Source organism: Vulpes lagopus, chromosome 22 (genome assembly GCF_018345385.1).
Source record: "Vulpes lagopus strain Blue_001 chromosome 22, ASM1834538v1, whole genome shotgun sequence".
NCBI classification, from domain to species: domain Eukaryota; kingdom Metazoa; phylum Chordata; class Mammalia; order Carnivora; family Canidae; genus Vulpes; species Vulpes lagopus.
In genome coordinates this window covers 23,275,779-23,295,168 of record NC_054845.1, presented here as the reverse complement: position 1 = coordinate 23,295,168, position 19,390 = coordinate 23,275,779, and the positions used below count along the sequence as shown (strand labels likewise).

The following is a 19,390-nucleotide window of genomic DNA, read 5'->3' as shown; positions in this document are numbered from 1 at the left end:
TTGCAGGCTGTGCGGTGTGACGGGAAGCTAGAGATACAGCAGAGAATTCAATGATTGGCCTGCTTTCTCAATAAAAGCAACGGACTCTGAACGCAGCAGGAAGGGGCAGGAGCCAACTCTCATCTTTTCTTGTGTTCTTTCCATCTGCAATGCTCAGAAGTCGAGAACAAACAGAAAGCACAGTTGTGTGACACATTCCTCCTTCCTCAAACCACCAGGATTTACTTGGGGTTACCAAGAAAGAGTGTCCTTGCTTGGAGAGCCTTATGAAATGGATAAACTATTACTTTGCAAGCACACTGAGGTGCAACCCTGGCCATAAGCAGAGAAATGGAGTCAATAACGCCTGCATAGAAACTTCCACTCTAATTCCTCCATAAGACTAAAAACTAATAATCGGCTTGTGCTCAGACCCTTACCAATCCCCAAAATAAAATCACATGGCTTCCACTGGGCTGACTCCAACATTATCAGGTGATTCCAAAGACTCACCCATAATCCAGATGTATAAAAGCATCAGGAAGAACAGGTCTGTTTGCATGTATCTTGTCTAAAAGGGCGTAGATCTGAGCTTTATATGCCCCTGTATCTTCTATTGTGCTACAGAGGCAATACCGCAGAGCAGAGAAATCCTGCAACCTAATGTGGGAGAGCAGAACCCCACCCTTAGCTCTGTTAGTTCCTCAGTAACCCTGGGCAAGCCGCTTGATCTTTCTATATTTAACAAAATGAGAATACTGCTACTACTCACTCTATCTCATGAGGCTGTGGTGGGTCTCAGATAAAGTATGCAAACTTGCTTTGTCATATTGTAGGTTTTATGTTCCAATATATGTTCACCAAATGATATGTACAAGAATATCCATAGCATTTTTAGGGGGGCCTGGGTGGCTCAGTCGGTTAAGTGTCTGTCTCTTGATTATGGCTCAGGTCATGATCTCAGTGTCATGGATCAAGCCCCGTATCAGGCTCCATGCTCAGTGGGGAGTGCTTGAGATTCTCTATCCCTTTTCCTCTGCCCCTATCCCTGCTCTATTTCTCCCCCTCTCTAAAATAAGTGTATTTTTAAAAAAAGAGAGAAAGAGAGCATCCATAGCATTTTTATTCACAATTGCCAAAGTTTGGAAACAATCAAACGCCCATCATCAGGAGAATGGATAAATACATTGTGGTATAATAAAAGGGAGTACTATATAGCTATAATAAAGAACAGCTCTAACATCACAGATGAATCAAAAGGTCAAGGACAGGCAAAACTACTCTCAAGTGCCAGATGTCAGAATTAGCAATAAGCTCGGGGGCCAGGGATTTCTACTGGGAAAGGTACATGGAGACTTCTGGAGTGATGTACATGTTCTGTATTTTGATCTGCATGGTGGGTGCCCAGATATGTGAACATGTAAGAATTTATCGGGTCGCACATTTAAGATCTGTGCATTTATTGTATGTATGTTCCACCTCAATATAAATTTTAAAACTGTATATTAAAAGTATCAACCTCTAAAGAAATATGAGGTAAAATTGTAGTGCTTTTCTTTGAATTAGCACAGAGAACACCTCCACCAGAGATTTAAGGCAGAGGAGGAAAGTGGAAAAGAGCAAAGGAAAATATCATGGGGTCAAGAGTGGACAGTCGTTAAAGAAAACGGTTCTCAAGAAATGAGTTTTAAACTTTATCTTATAACCCTTCACAAGGCTTTGGAGATCTCTTACAAACTCACACACAGAAGACTGACTGGGTGCACTCTTGCCAACAGGGAAATTGAGCATCTTTCTTGTATATGATGTGGCTGGTGGAGAGGTGGCGCCATGGTGTGGCAGGAAGAGGACCATACCAGGACCGCAGGGGTCTTGATTCTAGTCAGTTCTGCTAACCATGAACTTGCCAGGAGACAATGAGCAAAACCATGTCACCTCTGTAGACTGAGTCTATAAAATGACCAGATTGTTAACTTGTATCTATGAGGCTAAGGTGGAAAATCAATGTTTTTTTTATTTTAATTTTTTTTGAAAATCAATGTTATCAACAATAAAGGAGGCTAGATTATGCAGCTACCAGGAAAACAAGTGCTAAAAAGATGATGATATCCACTTCCAACCCTGAGTTGGTATCAAATGAGTATTTAAATAATCTTTTTTCCCCTCTGTGTTCCTACTATGGAGTAAAATGAAAGGAGGAACAGGGATCAGTCCTAGACTGGACTCCTGGTCAGGGACTTACTAAGAGATCTCAGCCATTTTATTTTACTTCTCTGGGCCCTAAATTTCTTCATCTATAAAATAAGAAGTTTAGACCAGATCAGTATTTTTCAGCGTCTGTTCCTGGAGGTCATCCTGAGGGCTCTTCCAAGTCCCCTGTGCAGGTAATCCCAACCTGCCGCACCCACTGCCCACCAACTGAGGAACACTACCTCTCTCTGGGTTATAGATGAGGCTTCCCCTGGAAGCTTTAGTTTTAAAAATAAAAACTGTTAGATCATTAGAATTCTTTTCAGCTGGATAAAATTATATACAACTTAAGCCAACTGTCTCTGCCATAGTTAAGGATCTGGCTTGTTTTAACTCTTCTAACCCAGGGCTTCCCAATGTCATTATCAACATTTTGGGTCAGAAAATTCTTAATGTGGGAGCTGTCCTGTGCACCAGAGGATGTTTCCCAACATCCTTGGTCTCTAGACACTAGGAGTCAGTAGTAGCAGCAGCCCCCTCCTCCATTATAACCACCAAAATGACTCCAGACAATGCCAATAATCTACTGGGGAGCAGAATCACTCCTTGTTGAGAATCCCTGTTCTAACCCTAATATGGGTGAGAAAGAAGAAACTTACTTAAAAAAGAGAGAAAGTCTTTGATAAAGAAGATAAACTTTATATGAAGAATCAGCCTATTCTAACCTTCTACAAGTCCAGGTGTTTTACTGATGGTGGCCTGGAGCAAACAACTTCCCAGCTGCTTCTGGAATATGTCATGATAAGCAGCATGCCACCCAACCACCACAGAACCATGCCCTGAGAAGAGAACGCAATTACCCCAAAACTCAAGCAAACACCAAGGGCAAATGGTCTATCAGTAACAAACAGAAAAAGTTAAGTGAAAGAACTGACAGGTTATAGGGACAATACAAATAAATGTGAAAGAGGGATACTTATGTTTCGGCTTCAAAATGAAATGAGAGCTGTCAGTGAATTTAAAGGAAAGTAGCTATTTAAACATACGTCATGGAAGAACTTTCTATTTCTGTAGCAGAACTGACTTAGATTTCTCAAAGAGTCATAAAATCTACACTTTTTGAGAATACACCAAAGAGAAATGGCTCTCCTTAAAATGTCCAAGTGTAAAGTTAAGATTTAATATTCATTTAAAATGGACATCCCTGGATAATTATTTCCTTTCAAATTGTCAACACTTAATAGCAATAATTTGACAGTTTGCTAACTTTAAATGACTTATATAAGTATCTTAGAAGACTTGAAATGGACTGTGAGTACTGCTCTTCAACTTCTGATTATAGTCAGGTTTCTTTAATTGATTATTTGGGGAGTGACCAAAGTCAACACTTTTTTTGAAGGTAATATAAATACTGTGGTGTAGTCAGAAGAGACTATCCTCCCTGGCCTGGCTGCAGCGTGTCTCTCTCCTGGAAACCACAAGGGGCCAGCTTCCCCAAGCCAGACTCACACTCTTGTGATTCTCCCCATTATCCTATGTGTGTGTGCTCTCCTTCCTCTATACTTTTCTCTCCAAAAAGCTACAGTTGCCATTTAAAAACACTTTTAACACAAAGGATTACATTTTCCCCCTGAAAAACAAAATGAATGTTTCAGGAACCAAAAAAAAAAAAAAAAAAAAAAAAGGCCAAGTTCTCAGAGCGGGCTTCAATTACAACCAACTAGAATCAGTTCTGCTGACCCTGGAACCACACGAGGACACTGCCCATACCTAGTCGTTAGCTCAAAGCCCTCCCTGCAGCTTAACAAACAGATGTTAAGATTCCCCACAGCTGGGCTCTGTGCTCCTAAGTTCCAGACACTGCATTTATAGCACAGAACAAGCCTCAGTTAGTTTGCAAGAAGCACGTCATCCCTTCTCAGATTTCTTTCCTCTCTACTATTCTGGACTCAGCTATGGGACACCTTTGGTTAAGATGCACGGCTGAGAAGAAAAATACTACCTTTATAGATCAGTGCCCTCCTCTTTCCTCAGTAACACATACTCAACTCTCACTTGGGTGACAGATTTCTTTAAAATGCAATAATGACTGGGGCACCCGGGAGGCTCAGTCAGTTGAGTGTCTGCCTTCAGCTCAGGTCCTGATCCTGATGGAGCCCCACATGGGGCTCTGCATTCAGAGGGGAGTCGGCTTGTCCCTCTGCCCCTCTTCCCTGCTCAAACTCTCTCTCTCTTCCTCAAATAAATAAAATCTTAAAAAAAAAAAAAAAGCAATAATGGACTAAAGTTAAATTATTTGCCTTATTATACTTGTTTAGCAAAAGCTGATAAACCTTCAGGCAAAGTGATGGTTAATTTTATGTGTCAACCCGGCCAGGCCAAGTGCCCAGCTGTGGTGCTAAACACTGGTCTGGATATTGCTGTGAAGGTATTCTGCAGATGTGACTAACATTTACAATCAGCTGACTTGAAGTAAGGATCACCCTTGGTCATATTTGTAGACCTCGTCCAATCAGATGAAGGAATCTTGCCTCAGCACTGTGATACAGAAATCTTGCCTGAGTTTCCAGCCTGCTGGCCTGCCTTGCAAATTCCAGGTATGCCGGTCCCCACAATTTCATGAGCCAATTCTTTAAAAGAAATAAATTTTTCCCCAACTCTCATACACACACATCCATATATATATTCTATTGGTTCTCTCTGGAGAGCACTGAATGATATATTTAGTTCAAGGGGGAAATATTATCATGCCACTATATAAAGTAACAAACAAAATCAAGCAGTTAAATGACATCCTCTAGAGGACTGACATATTCACAGTATTGACTGTGGTGGAAGAGGGTACAGACACAGTGGAGCCCCTTCTGAGACAATAATCAGCATGTCAGAGTACTTCTAAAATGTCAGGATTTTACTTCCTGCAAGCCGGGACCATACACGTTCTTTAGCAAAATGTTTTTGCCAGGCAAAGCATATTTAATACAAATTCTTGTATATTCTAACTTCTTTCCCAAAAAACACTATGGTTTTTGCCAAATGCCTTTACTGAGTTGAAACTGTAAGGCATTTTAAAATCTGGCCTGAATTTAGCCATAAGATGAATACTTCCAGCCTTGTTCCTGCCACTTCCTTAACAGATTCCTGTCTGCCAGCCCAGACCAAGCTCTCCATGAGGGTGTGTAGTTATGTTTCTGAATCTCCACTACCTTCTTCTGCAAGCCTGTAGCTGATTAAGTTTCTAGAGGGCAGGGATGCTGTCTTTGTTATATGAATCACATTATTTTTTTTTTTTTTTAAGGTTTTGTTTATTTATTTGAGAGAGAGAGAGAGCATGAACAGGGTGAGGAACAGAGGGAGAAGCAGGCTCCCCACTGAGCAGAGAGCCTGACTTGGGGCTTGATCCTGGGACTCCAGGATTATGACTGAAGCTGAAGGCAGACACTTTAACCAACTGAGGCACCCAGGTGCCCCTGAACCATATACTTCTGAGGTACTCTATTTAATTTTATTAAGCTTTCATCACAAACCTGAGGTCTGATGAAAGATCACCGCACTCAATAGCCACACATACTTGACTCATAGCTGAATCAGATTAAAACAGGGACCTCGGTCTGCTTGTGTCAATACATGAGGTCTTTTACTAAAAACACCTCTGGATGGTGCCTCACTCTGGAACACTAGGTTTCTCTACTTTGCTACCTACCACAATCACCTGAAGGGCTTTAAGAACTCAAACCCTGTCTGGGACCCCATTTCAGATTACCAGAATCTTTGAAGGTGGAGCTTGATCATCATATTTCTTAAATAATAGCTCCCCAGGTGACTGAAGTGTGACCATGGTGGGAATCACTGGGCTGCCTGGATTTTACAGCCTTTACCAGGGTCTTGGATAAACTTGGAAGGCGCTATGGACTTCAAGAGCTCTAGAGCTAATGACAGTTCCAGGTGAGTTCTAGAAACGGGACTAGAGTCTATGGAAGACTGAAGGAGTTTACAATTTCTCCTATAAAAATGCTGCAGTGGAAGGAATTAGCCAATTGGTCAAAAAAAGAATGGGTACACTAATTTAGTTACCTTTAAAAGTTAAATTTTTCAAGGAAGAATGGGCATCAAGAAAATAATATCCATTACAATAATTTATCTAAAGATGGCATTATTCCTTAGTACCTGTTTGGCTTCCTCAGCTGTGACGGAACTTCCAGGAGCTTCATCTTTGGTGATCAGAGTAATTCCATCTAAAAAGTAATTCAGAGTGAAACCCAAGTTCAAAGAAACAATCCCAATCGTACCTTCCTCTCTACCACACCCCCTCTTACCTTTGCACTGGAGATTTTTTAAGACTCTACAGGGGCTTTCTCTATAAGAAATGGAAGACTGTAAAGGCACTTAACTCACACTGTTCTTCCCTCTTATCCTGTTTCCCACTTAGCTTGAGTAAAATAAAGGCCACATCTCAAATGATATTTGCTGCATGAAGTCTTCCCTGATTAAATCTCTCCTTCAGTTTTCAGATGCCTTTGTTGATGCCTTTGAAAAGGCTATCATCATATCTTGCCTTGTATAACTATGTGTACGAATTTTCTCTCTTCTAATGGACCATACTTTTCTCCAGGGCAGGGAATGGGTTTTATTCATCTTTCTATTCCCCTCAATGTAGTGCATGGCACGAGCTCAGTAAATAAATAACTGAATGACTATATAGTTTGGCCCAGACCCATTAGATACCCAATATAGGAATGTGCAGGCATTCTGACTTCTAGTAATGTTACTGGCTACTGATGGAATGGTCAGAAGCCCAAGGCTGGGAGGAAACATGCTCTCACAATGGTTGTATCTATCATTTAGCACATACATCAATTTTAGCTTAGTGAGTGAGAGCAAATGAAGGATAGGAAATCCACCCGTCAGTTTTCACTTCTTCCTAAGATTTTCTTTTGCCTCAAATGGCCGATGCACGATACACTTTCAGAAAAGCACATATATTTAACATCCATTTGCACCTAGAAATGGCACAGGTCATGTGTATTCTCTAAATAGGATATAAGCTTTCAGAAAATATGTACCTGTGTATGTCCTGTAAGTTTCTTTTCAGCAAACAATATGCTGGAGGCAATCAATAAATACCAAAACCAATCTCCTTCATCTACTAGGTCGACAGCAGAGACACCAAAGTGATTTGAGTAAGCCCCATTCACCACCTATTCTAATTGCTTTTGCTCCCCAGTGTAGAAGTTAAAGGGCTGAAAAATTAACTGTCAGGAAAATAGTTGCCTGAGTGATGAAAAGCTGCCCTTAGAAGCTGGATAGCTAGATATGCAACTCCTTTTTTACAGAATTTGCACAGAAAGATAGGTCGAAACTAATCTGAGGGCCCCACTTCAAGTGAAAAGTTTCATAATTTTCAACATCACTGTTTTCATAAGAGGTATTTTTAATAGGTAATATCTTATACCTGGTTCTGAAGGAAAATCAAGTCAGGTGAAAAAAAAAAATGGAGGCGATCCAACGTCAAGCCTAACACTGAAAGACTGTGTGTCGCTTTCTTTCTAGGCTGAGTTTGCACTGGTCACTGTGAATACATGATGTAGTAGCTTTGGTGATGAAAATGCTGGTCTGCTGCTATGGAAAGCCTAAGAACATGCTAATGAGAAGTAGCAGGAGGGCAAAATGTGGGTGAGGTCAGGGACAGTACTGTGGGTCCAGGAGAATGGAAGAGTCCAAGAATCTGAGAAAGGGGGCAATGTTTGCCCATACAGGTTCTTCCAACAGATTGAGAGGTACCATCTTGGAACTGGGTCATGCTACCCAGAATTTCAAGATGGGACTTTTATGTTTACTTATTTATTACTTATTTTTTTGCACTTACTAATAAGCAAGATTTTCACTCACTGGATTTCGAAAAAATGGCATAAGATATTTGGAGAAAATGATAAAAGACACCTTACCCTGAATGACAATTTCCCAGAAATGATTTAACTGTTTCATTTCCACTTTCTCTCGAAGAGCTCTCAGGAAATCATTAAAGCGTTGCTCTTCTGAAAACTGTGGTGGCATGCAGGGACAGAGAGGCTTCAGGTCAGAGCAAATACTGAAACAAGTCATTCCTAGGAAAAAGGGCTATATACACTGAATCCACTGTTATTTATAAGAAAAGTATATAGGGGCACCTGGGTGGCTCAGTAGTTGAGCGTCTGCTTTTGGCTCAGGTCATGATCCTGGGGTCCTGGGATCGAGTCTCACATCACACTGCCCTCAGGGAGCCAGCTTCTCTCTCTATGTCTGTGCCTCTTTCTATATATCTCCCATGAATAAATAAAGTCTTAAATATATACATATTTTAATATTTAATACATATACATATTTTCATTACATAATATATGTAATATATATTTTTTTATTACATACATACATATATATATTATATGTAATATCCTTCTCTGGTAAACGAAGAGATTTGGTCTGGCATTCCAATTTCAGCTTTGTTTGCTGGGAACCTCCCATCTGTGAAAGGTACATGACTGCTCAGAGCCACACCAGTTTTTCAGTGGCCTGGTGCTGTGCTTTTTAACCTTCTTCCATATAGACAAAGTCAAACAAAAATAGAAGAGTTTCATGAATGCTCATATACCCATCACCCAGCTTCAGTAACTGTCACCTCAGCTAGTCTTGCCCTACCTATTCCCCTACCATCTCCCACAGCCCTCGGATTGTTTGGAAGCAAACGTCAAGCACATTATGTCATTTATAAATATTTTGGTATGCAGTATCTAAAATATAGAGAGGGACTCTTTTTTTAAAAAATACCAAAAAGTTAGTAATAACTCCTTAACAGTAGTAAATAACCAGTCAGTATTCACATTTTCCCAATTATAAAGCCCTTTTCCTTTCTCGTGTGTATTACAGATTTTGCAGTTAGAAAAGGTCTCCATGTTAAGAGTGTCTGAAATGTCTCTAGAGTCTCCTGATGCTCTTCCATCTCTCCCTGGCTTTTTAAAAATTTTTATTTTTTTAAGAAATCGAGTGACCGGGTAATTTCAAGGACACGTGGTGACAACAGTGCAGAGAGGTGTTACTGGGTGCTCTATCTAGCTCGGGGTAGTGCTAAAAAAGCAAGACATTTTCACTACCTTTTCCCACTTACACCAGATCATTCTCCACTCGGGACATCCTTGTCTTACACTGACTCTCTTTGCCCATATCTATAGGGCATTTGGATCATCTACTCCTGAATCTTCTAATTTTAACAATTTTCTCATTTTCTTTTCATTCTTTGTAAGAACCTAAACAATGCAAGAATAAACTCACACAGCCAATACTTAATAAGCACCCACACGAGAACATACACTACAACTGCACCTGCTTTAAAAATATACTTTCTAATTTAAATTTGCTCACTCTTGCCTAGAGTTTACATATAAAAGCCTAGAATAATTTGGAAGATTTTCACAGTTTTTTCAAAATTCCTAATAAAACAAACAGAAAACCCACACAAAAAGTGAGGTGTGGCTCTGAGTAATTAATTTTCAGCGTTCTTAATATTTCCTGGCATTCCAGATCCCCACACCCCTCTTCATAAAATCCTTCTCAAAAATCACACCAATATATATTTTTATCAATTTCTTTAAAATAGCCAGTCCTTTAATGAATGGGTCACCAGAGGTTACAATGGAAATTTCCCTGGTTCCATAAATAGAAGTCATGCAGTCATGGCTATGATGTAATAAGCAGCTAACTCCCAGGGATGAAGCATCCCATTTACCCCACCCAGCTTTATGCCCCCTCAGAAACGACAGTGATAGTAAAAAGATAGTCATTTCGGCATTTCTTGGCAAACACTGCTATTCACCATAAGAACAATTATTTCCAAAGCCCGTGCTTACTTGTGCGGTGCTGTATGTCTCCCCTGTGATGGTGGCTGTTTAGGAAGAGGATAACAGCATATAGGATTGTGTTACCTGAATGGCTTCTTGCCGGAAGACTGTGATGCAGTCCATGCTCTTCATAAAATATGGTGTCTCATTAGTATCCAGAAACTGTTCTATGCGATTTATCAGCTGGCGACTTGCTAGAACACAAGACAACAAACTTATTGTCCTCATTTTGAGCGACACTGGTTATAGAGAGAGTATATGCTTTGTGTGCCTGTAATTATGTATTATGGTTCAGAAGCCTCATGGTCAGTATGCACAAAAGCTATTCTTCTTTTGGTGGGGGGGGATGGGAAGGGCAGATGAGATGCAAAATGCTGATTCTGAAAGTCTGTATTTGAAAAGTTTGGGTAATACTTACTGATATCTGCCAAGAAATAAGATGTAATTTCTAAAGTGTTTAGACTTACAGCTAAATGTTCCTTATGGGACTAATACTAAATGGTGTTTTAAAAAATTGTGGTTGCTTTTTATTCTCCCCTCGGAATTTAGGGGCCATCTGGATAATTTGGAACTGTCTTTCCTGGTATAGTCATAGAAAACAGATACCCTAGTCCTTCACCTAATCTCACTCATGATAAATGTCAAACAGTGCCAGACGGAGAAGGGTAATGAGCCAGGGACACCCCATCTTCTACCAATCATAGGTCAAATTAGAAAAGACCAGCCCTTAATTTAATACTATTCCTTTAGAATGAGGAATCATTGCTACATTATCTTCTGCCCTTGGCTGAACCTGATATTCTCTCTGTTGTTCCGCACTCTACAAGCCATGAATACTTAATAAACAATAACTGTTAGCAAGCAATGTCATAAATTCTACAGAAGGAGGAAATGCATTAATAATGTTATTGTTTTTAAGATGGGTTGCAACTTGAGGCTGCCTCACAAACAAATATTTTTCAGGATGAAAAAAAGCAGAGGAAAATAGCAACATAAAGTCTTCAGGGAATGTAAGTTGCTAAGCAGACTGAAACTGCCCCTTACGACTGGTAGAGAACAAACCAAGGAGATGTACACATTCATGGCATAAAGGCTCACTCTCACTCGTGCTCTGAAACCACTCATTTGCTGGGTGGCCGGGCAATTTATGCTGAACGGTCAAGGTGTGACCACAACCACAGCCTCGTCTGAGCATCCTAAGAGTTAGGAATGGGTACATGCACAATACTAATGAAACTACTTTCAAGGCTTGCCTATAAAGGCTTGAGGCTACTAACTGAATCACAGTGACCTGAGACTGTTCAATGTTTTAGGAAAGACATGAAACTCAGTACCATCAACTTACTTCCAAAGGACCCTACAGCCTATATGGAAAGGATTAAACATATTGGACAAAGTGGGGCACCTGGATGGCTCAGTTGGCTGAGCATCAGGCTCTTGATTTTGGCTTAGGCATGGTCTCAGGATCATGAGATAAAGCTCCACCTTGGGCTTGGGATTCTCTCTCCCTCTACCCCTCCTCCAACTCACATGAGCTTTCTAAATAAATAAAATCTTAAGAACCAAAACAAAACCAAAACAAAACCAAAAACCTGGACAGGGGTGCCTGGGTGGCTCAGTCGGTTAAGTGTCTGCCTTCAGCTCAGGTCATGATCCTCGGTCTTGGGATCAAGCCCAGCATCAGGGTCCCTGCTCAGCAGGGAGCCCGCTTCTCCCCCTGCCTCTGCCTGCTGCTCTGCTTGCTTGTGCTCTCTGTGTCAAATACTAAATAGATAAAATCTTAAAAACAAAACAAAACACACCTGGACAAAGTATTTCCTAATATAATAACTTTGCAGCAAGAGAAAAATATCCCCATCTCTTCCACCAACTAGGAGACTATGATCTCCATTATAATAAAGTACTTAGCAAACTTGAGGGATTAAAGAAACAATTTCTTCCTTTCAATTCTGAAATCTTTACCAATGTATCCCGCAGTGGTGAATTAATACTCAACATTCAAAGGAGAGAAAGGATGTTCGGATGGGTCTTTTTAAGCAAGGTAAATAACACAGCCCTGATAGGTAGGCAGAGAGGAAAGCCAACAAGAATCTCAAGGCAACAGAAGCTACCTCCTTCTTCAGCTTGGAGAACGGAAGTGACAGAAGGGTCTGACCAGGGCCCTACACCACTTAGAGCAGCCTGCTGGCTCTGAGAGGCGGACGTGAAACCACTCGGAGTTATGGATCTAGGCACAAGAGCCTTCACAGGCCATGGGTAGTAATCCCAGACACTAATGTTCCTCATTTCTTTTGAAATGAGAATGAGGGACCTAAGTGAGCTACAATGTAAATGTTTCTCTTGATGTAGTGATTATTTTCAGTAACTTTACCTAGTATTTATTTCCTGTGTAACTGTCACAGGGTAGACCCTGGAGTGTATTCTGTGGAAGACATGATTAAGGTGAAGATGAAGCCCTTGCCTTTAAGGATTTTACAGTCTAAGAGGGAACATAACATGTATACAAAAGTAATAACAGGGGGTAAATGTGAAGAGGACTATGACCTGTATGGAAACATATCCGCTGATGTGAATTTTTTAAAATCTTTGGGGACTGATTATAAGAAACTTTCATAAATGAACGTGGCTTTTTTTTTTTTTTTTTTTTTCTGGGCAATGAAAACCAGCAGTTGACCATCATATAGCAGAAAACAGAATGAACAAAGGAGAAGAGGAGAGGTGGGAAAGCACAGGTATGTCTGAAGAGAAGCAAATAGTCTAGCACATGGAGTCCAAATAGGAGGGAAGGAGGAGGAGGAACAATCAGCTAGGGGAAGGCTGGAGGGGTGTGGTCCCAGAGTACAACAGTCTGTGTGAGGGTCCTGAGGCAGGATGGAGCTTGGATCCAGAGCAACTGCATGGGAGGAGGGCTAAAGACCAAGCTCATAGAGAGGGAAAGGAACTGACAAGGGAGCTAAGAATGAGTGGTAGGCAAAAACCAGGAGGGTACAGCATCACAGATGCTAAGAGATTAAAGAGGAGAGCTGTCTGTGTGTGTCCAAACTGTGACATAAAGACTGCAAGAGAAAGTATAAAAAGTACAAAGGATTAGGTACTGAAGCTTAGGGAGTCCTTAAATCCGGAAACCATAGATCAACTAAATAGGGACTGAACTGCTTTGGAAAAAAGTTTCCTGACCCATTTTGTCTCGACATATGATGGTGTGTGCACACACACGCATGCACACACACACACACACACACACACGGTTACCATCTTACAGAGGAAAGTATTTAGGAGACTGAAATAAAGCAAAAGCAAAAGCCAATAATCCATTTGCAGTGATGATATAGGAAAGAGGGGATATAAGAAAAAGGATGTAGGAGTCTCAACATCTACTTTCTTTTTAAGAATGAACTGCCGGGGGACACCTGGGTGGCTCAGTGGTTGAGCGTCTGCCTTTGGGTCAGGTCATGATCTCAAGGTTCTGGAATCGAGCCATAAGTTGGGCTCCCTTCTCAGTTGAGAATCTGCTTCTCTCCCCTGCTCGTACTCTCTCTCGCTATCTCTCTCTAAAAAATAAATCTTAAAAAAAAAAAAAAAGAATCAAGTTCTTATGTATTTGTGGGCCTAACTGAATTGAGTTTTCTTATTTACATGTTAGACCATCTTTTTCTCTAGAAGTTCAAAACACAGGGAGATAAACATCTCCAAACTTGCAATAAATCCAGTGAATACAAAGAACCAGATTTTGCCCTTTCAGGAATCATCAGTTACATGGCCTGTGCAACTGGCCCATGATTCCAAATTCTGTTGGTCTATCCAGACTATTTTGTGGTTCACTGACTATCATGAACCATTTAACACCAGCAAATAGCTGTGATGGATGATGTTGTAACATACTGAGTATCACAGTGGGTTGTAGACAAGACTTCTCTTCCAAAGTTTGGTGGCACTTCACATTTTCCTGCCATTTTAAATAAAAGTAAAATGCAGAAATGGTTGACAAAAGTAACATTCTACTTTAGCTAGATGATGCTTTTGAAGCTCCCATCCGCCCCACGCCACAGAAGGGAAATGCTGATCATCACAGTGCTCATCACTGCTTCTACATCAATTATAGGGTATGGAATGGCCTGTCCGTCTTCATACTCAGTAAATCACAGCCCCAACTACAATTCACCAAAATGCTTTTCAGAATTAGTCAGAGGCTCAATAATACTCATTGTAGCTAATATAAAAGATGGCCACTGAAAGGACCATTCATCTTAGGCAAGGGACATCATTTATTTCAAGGAGCATTCAAAATCAAACAGTCAGTAAAGCGTCTGATTCTTGATTTTGGCTCGGGTCATGAGATCGAGCCCCAGCGTGAAGCCTGCTTAAGATTCTCTTTCTCCTTTTCCCTCTGCCCCTCCTTCTCTAAAAAGAATTTTAAAAATAAAATAAAAGCAAATTACCCTGAAAAATAAAATAATTCTTTTGGGTCACTTGGGTGACTCAGTCGGTTAAGCACCTGCCTTCAGCTCAAGTCACGATCCTGGGGCCCTGATATACAACTCCATATAGGGCTCTCTGCTCAGTGGGGAGCCTGCTTCTCCCTCTCTCCACCCCCTGCTCATGCTCTCTCTCAAATAAATCTTTAAAAAAAAAAAAAAAGGTCTAGACTTTGAGGTTTTAAATATGAGCATTATATATTAACCCAGCATCTTACACATGTACAGATTGTTGATACACAAAATTAGTCTCAATAATACTTCAGTGTTATATTAAAAAAGCAACCCAGATAGAAAACTGTCATGTATGGGGAAAATGGCAGAGTATTTTTTGTTTAATCTGAAATGTATATTCTCCCTCTCTAGAGAAAATATTCAAAACCACTGAAAATCCCTGAAAATGAATCACCTCTCTTAATGTACAGTCTCAAAGGGCCTAAAGACTTGGGGCCATGTGCTTGTCAGCCTCTGACTTGACATTTGCTTACTACCTGTTCTCTGCAAAGATGTTTCCAACAGAATGAAAGAAAGTCAGTTATTGTGGGTTTTTCCCCCTTCACTGGACAGAGCCAAAGCAGCAGTGGGTTTGCTCATCTGTCACACAATATATATAAAGGGCTGTAAAACCATCTCAAATGATTTTACTCAACCCAGGCATCATTCAGGATGTTTCCCAATTTAATCCTTCTCACTATCTCAATGCCTCACGTGAACTGTACTTATTGAAGGGGTTCACATTTTGCAGAAGTTGGCAGTTAAATTATTTTTGAATGTTAAGAACAGACTTACACAACGACAGAGGTATCTTCATAAAACAAAGTGATGGTATAATTTAAGCACTTAAATAAATATATGGTCAGGTCAGTAATTAAGAGAATAAAAGAATAATATCTATCGGCAAATAAAACCCAAAAACAAGTAGTCCAGTCTGCCACCGATTAAATGCTCACGTAAGTACAATCACCGTTTTAAGCCAGAAACTTATATAAGAAACATTTGCCTGATAAGAAAATGAGCCTGTATTTTAATACAGGCAACTAGAACAGAAATGGATAGCCAACAGGCTTATGTCTCTTTACTACATGATATAAATTGGTCATCGTGGGTAGGCACTGTGCATCTATCAGTCAGGGTCCAACCAGAAAAACAGAAATCACTCTGAATACTTAACAAAGGAAATTTAATGCAGACAATTTGTTACCCAGGTGATGAAGAGCTGTAAAACCGACTGAGAATGGTGCTGTAACCCAGAGATTAGAAACAGCAAGAAGCCCTTAGCATCCCGTGGCAGTGCAGGGTAGGGGTAGAAAACAGAAGAGGGAGGTATAATGACTAGAGCTCAGGGGCCTGTCCGAGGGGAGCTGAAGCCATGGAGGAGATGTTGGAGATGTTGCCTGACACAGAGGAAGAAAGAAATACTCTGGCTTCTCCCCCCTGCCTCACCTCCCACCAGTTTCCCACCAGGGTTTCCTGTTGGTTGAACCCTGGAGGAGGCTAGAAAATGGAACCTGCAGGGGCTAGTTCTGTCCCCCTGGCCTCCACCCCTCAGATCTGGTGCACAAAGGGGAAGGGTGAGGAGTGGATCTAGGGGCCACTCAAGACAGTTGGTACTATGAGCCCATACACAGGGACGCCCCATTTTCTGCACTGGATATATCTTGCAAATGCAAAGTTAACAAAGTATTCTTTAAACAATAAGGGAAGATAAAATGTATAGGTTTTTTTGTCCTTTCTAGTGAAACAGGATACAATGACATTCAACAGAAAGTTACTGAAAAGGTTCACAGTCGTTTATTTAAGGCGCTTCCAAGCCCAGTACATATATATATGTAAAATTATATATACACATGCAGGACTCCTGGGTGGCTCAGTTGTTTAAGCATCTGCCTTCAGCTCAGGTCATGATCCCAGGGTCCTGGAATGGAGCCCCACACTGGGCTCCCTACTCAGCAGGGGGTCTGCTTCTCCCTCTCCCTCTGCCCACCAACCCCCCCCCACCCCCCAATGCCCTCACTTGTACTCTCATCTCTTTCTCAAATAAAAATTAAAAAAAAATATATATATATGTATATACAAAGCATACTTCTATAAAACCAGAACTATGTTAAAAAAAAAAAAAAAAGAGATTTTCCTGTTACTTGAAACATCTTTCCAGCTACATACATCTCCCTTTCCCTCAGGTTTAACAGCGTGAAACCCAGGGAACAGCGGCCACACAACTGTGTGGATTATGACAAACCAGAAGCACTGAAGTGACTGAACCCTTCCCATGGTGTTTCTCTTTTCACAGAAGTCAATGATCTTCTGAAAATTTAAGTACAAAAAAAGAGATCCTAAATATTTTCCTCTCCATGACAAAAGATATGCTGACTTATTTCTTAAAGGTCCTTTTCTGCTGCTCTTTCCAGAAGAGGCTGATCTGGATCCAAGACCCCAGGCGGAACCTGCCCTCAATGTTTGTGCTCCTTGGTCTGGTATTCCTCGTTTTAGTTTTGTGGTCTTTAATGAAATATTTTTGTTGGGGAAAAAAGAAATCAATGGGTGGAACAAAATAATCTTGAGAATTAGGAAAAAAGCATAAGCTTTATGAACCTGTAAATGGTGTTCGAAATGTCTCATCTTTCAGCAGGCAGACCGTGAAGTAGATGCAGCGCTGTCCTGCTCTCTGCCTCTTCCCTCATCTTCCCCCTTTTAGAAACTGCTCTGCAAGCCTACTGGCCCCAGAATTCCTCACTGAGCATAGAAAGAAGCTGCCTGCCTCCCTTTTGGGATCTGAAACAGGCCGTAATCCCACAGCACAGCACCACAGCCACGGGATCACACATAACCAGTGGCACAGGAGACTGAACGAAGGTATATAAAACGTTGACCACCTCAATAGTGGGGATACAGCTTTGGTGGGGTTTGTATTATTATTTTTTCTTACCAATAACTAAAAAAACTCAATTAAAACCTCACCATTTAAGCTCCACAAGTTCAGTCACAGCCCATTTTTTTCATGCTTAACGATTTTCTCATTAAATGCAGTAATTTCTTACAAATTGCACTAATAAAAGTAGGTCCTGCTGGGTGTTTCCCCCCCTTTTAAATGCTGCCTTTTCATTGATGTGTTAAATTAAAACCCCAGGCACAAGGAGCAGAGTAAATGCAAAGTCTTTATTGTCAGAATCCATTCCTGCAGACTCTGAGATCCCTCTCATTTTATTTTTGTGTTTATTTGAGCTAACTGTGAGTCTTGCTTTTTAGCCACAGGAAGAATGACACTGAAAGTCTCTTGGTCTTAGGTCTCTAGAGAAAAGGTGATAGTATGAGCTAATGAGAAACTAGAAAAATGGCATCCAGCAAGCCCACTGGTGGTAAGCTCACTTTATGTAATGTTCTCTCCACAAGAGAACATTATAACAAATATTTTTCTTTCTGGATGAATACTATTTATCATCTTAAATAATTTTGGTGTAAAACCAGGTCTGTTCCTGAGTTAGCTGTAAAATTTCAAGTTTCCTGGTCAAAGGGTGGGTTCCATGGCATTCTATGCTCTTTGTTTTTTTTATTAACAACGCTCAATTTAACCATTAAAGGCCCAGGCCCAGTTAACATGTCCCATAAAACCTGAAGGTTATCAATGAATATTTATGGATATACAGGGCATACAGCAGTTTGCTAACAATCAAAGAATGTCCTTTTTTTTTTTCTCTTTTTTTTTTTTTAAGTGTAACTAATTTCCCCAATTCCAGAACGGAGTTCATTTAAAACCCCAAATCGGGTGGCTCAGTGGTTTAGCGCTACCTTCAGCCCAGGGCCTGATCCTGGAGACTCGGGATCCAGTCCCACACCAGGCTCCCTGCATGGAGCCTGCTTCTCCCTCTGCCTGTGTCTCTGCCTCTCTCTCTGTGTCTCTCATGAATAAGTAAAATCTTAAAAAAAAAAAAAAAAAAGAGGAAGCTAAAGGAAGACTTTTTCATCAAATGAAGGGACTTCTATGGCTCCTTTCTATAATGTATAACCCATATGTTTGGAAGTATGTATTATTAGGGTGGGGCTAGGGAGTAGAGAAGGCAGAGAAAGAGCGTCTCCACAATTTTCTGACTCTAAAACTTGGTGAAGCTTCCTAAAATAAAAGTAATATAGAAGAATTACTAACCTTACCATCTAGACTTGATCCCATTCCAGATGGGCAGTAGGAGGAAGGCAGGATGCAAGATGACAGTGTTTGGTACTGTAGCAATTTTACAGTTATCTGTCTAGCTTCATACCACAGTAGATGTCATCAACCTAATGCAGGAAGTAAGTAGAAGGAACCAAGTAGCCATAGTAACAGTGCAGCCAAGAGGAAACACTCTGGAACAGGAGACCAATCTGGCAATGGGATCCAATTAAAAGTTGGTAATTGAATGGAATTGAAATTCATGTTATCAGTTGAAGAGATACAGTGAGCGGTGAGTCAGGCTCCACAGAAAGGAGAGAGGCAGGCAGCACTGCTTGAATGTGCTTTTGTGGACGATGGAGGTGGGGGGTGGCACACAGTGTCTTATGATGCCTGGAGAATCCGAGTCACTCTTAAAAGGACATATCAAGTACCAGGAAATTTAAAATAATATTTCATGTAGTGAATCTTTCTGAACATTGATAAATAATGATGCCCTGTGTTTATATGGTATCTTTGCTTCAGATCCTTCCTTTTTCATTTTCCCCCCTCTTTTTTGATTTTGTGAAGAAAGTTGCATAATATTATAGAGCTCAAAATATTGAGATATTATTTTTTTCCACTTCTCCTTCAGTGGGGCTAGGATTTATGAATTGATCCAAGCAACTTGAAAATGAATTCTGCTGTCAAAAATTCAAAGTGTTATTATTCCCAAGCACTGCTTCATTAAA

At 40.6% G+C, this 19,390-nt stretch overlaps 1 protein-coding gene across 1 annotated transcript in view; it reads right to left on the bottom strand.

The window, feature by feature from the left end:
• The window catches only part of XRCC5 (X-ray repair cross complementing 5), an 88,503-nt gene that overhangs the window by 3,534 nt on the left and 65,579 nt on the right, over positions 1 to 19,390 (bottom strand). Inside the window, exons 17-19 of the mRNA XM_041737474.1 lie at positions 10,125 to 10,234; positions 8,115 to 8,211; positions 6,337 to 6,404 (exon numbers count right to left, since the gene is read on the bottom strand). Coding sequence (XP_041593408.1) covers positions 6,337 to 6,404; positions 8,115 to 8,211; positions 10,125 to 10,234 — 275 coding nt within the window. The remainder of the gene's footprint in view (positions 1 to 6,336; positions 6,405 to 8,114; positions 8,212 to 10,124; positions 10,235 to 19,390) is intronic.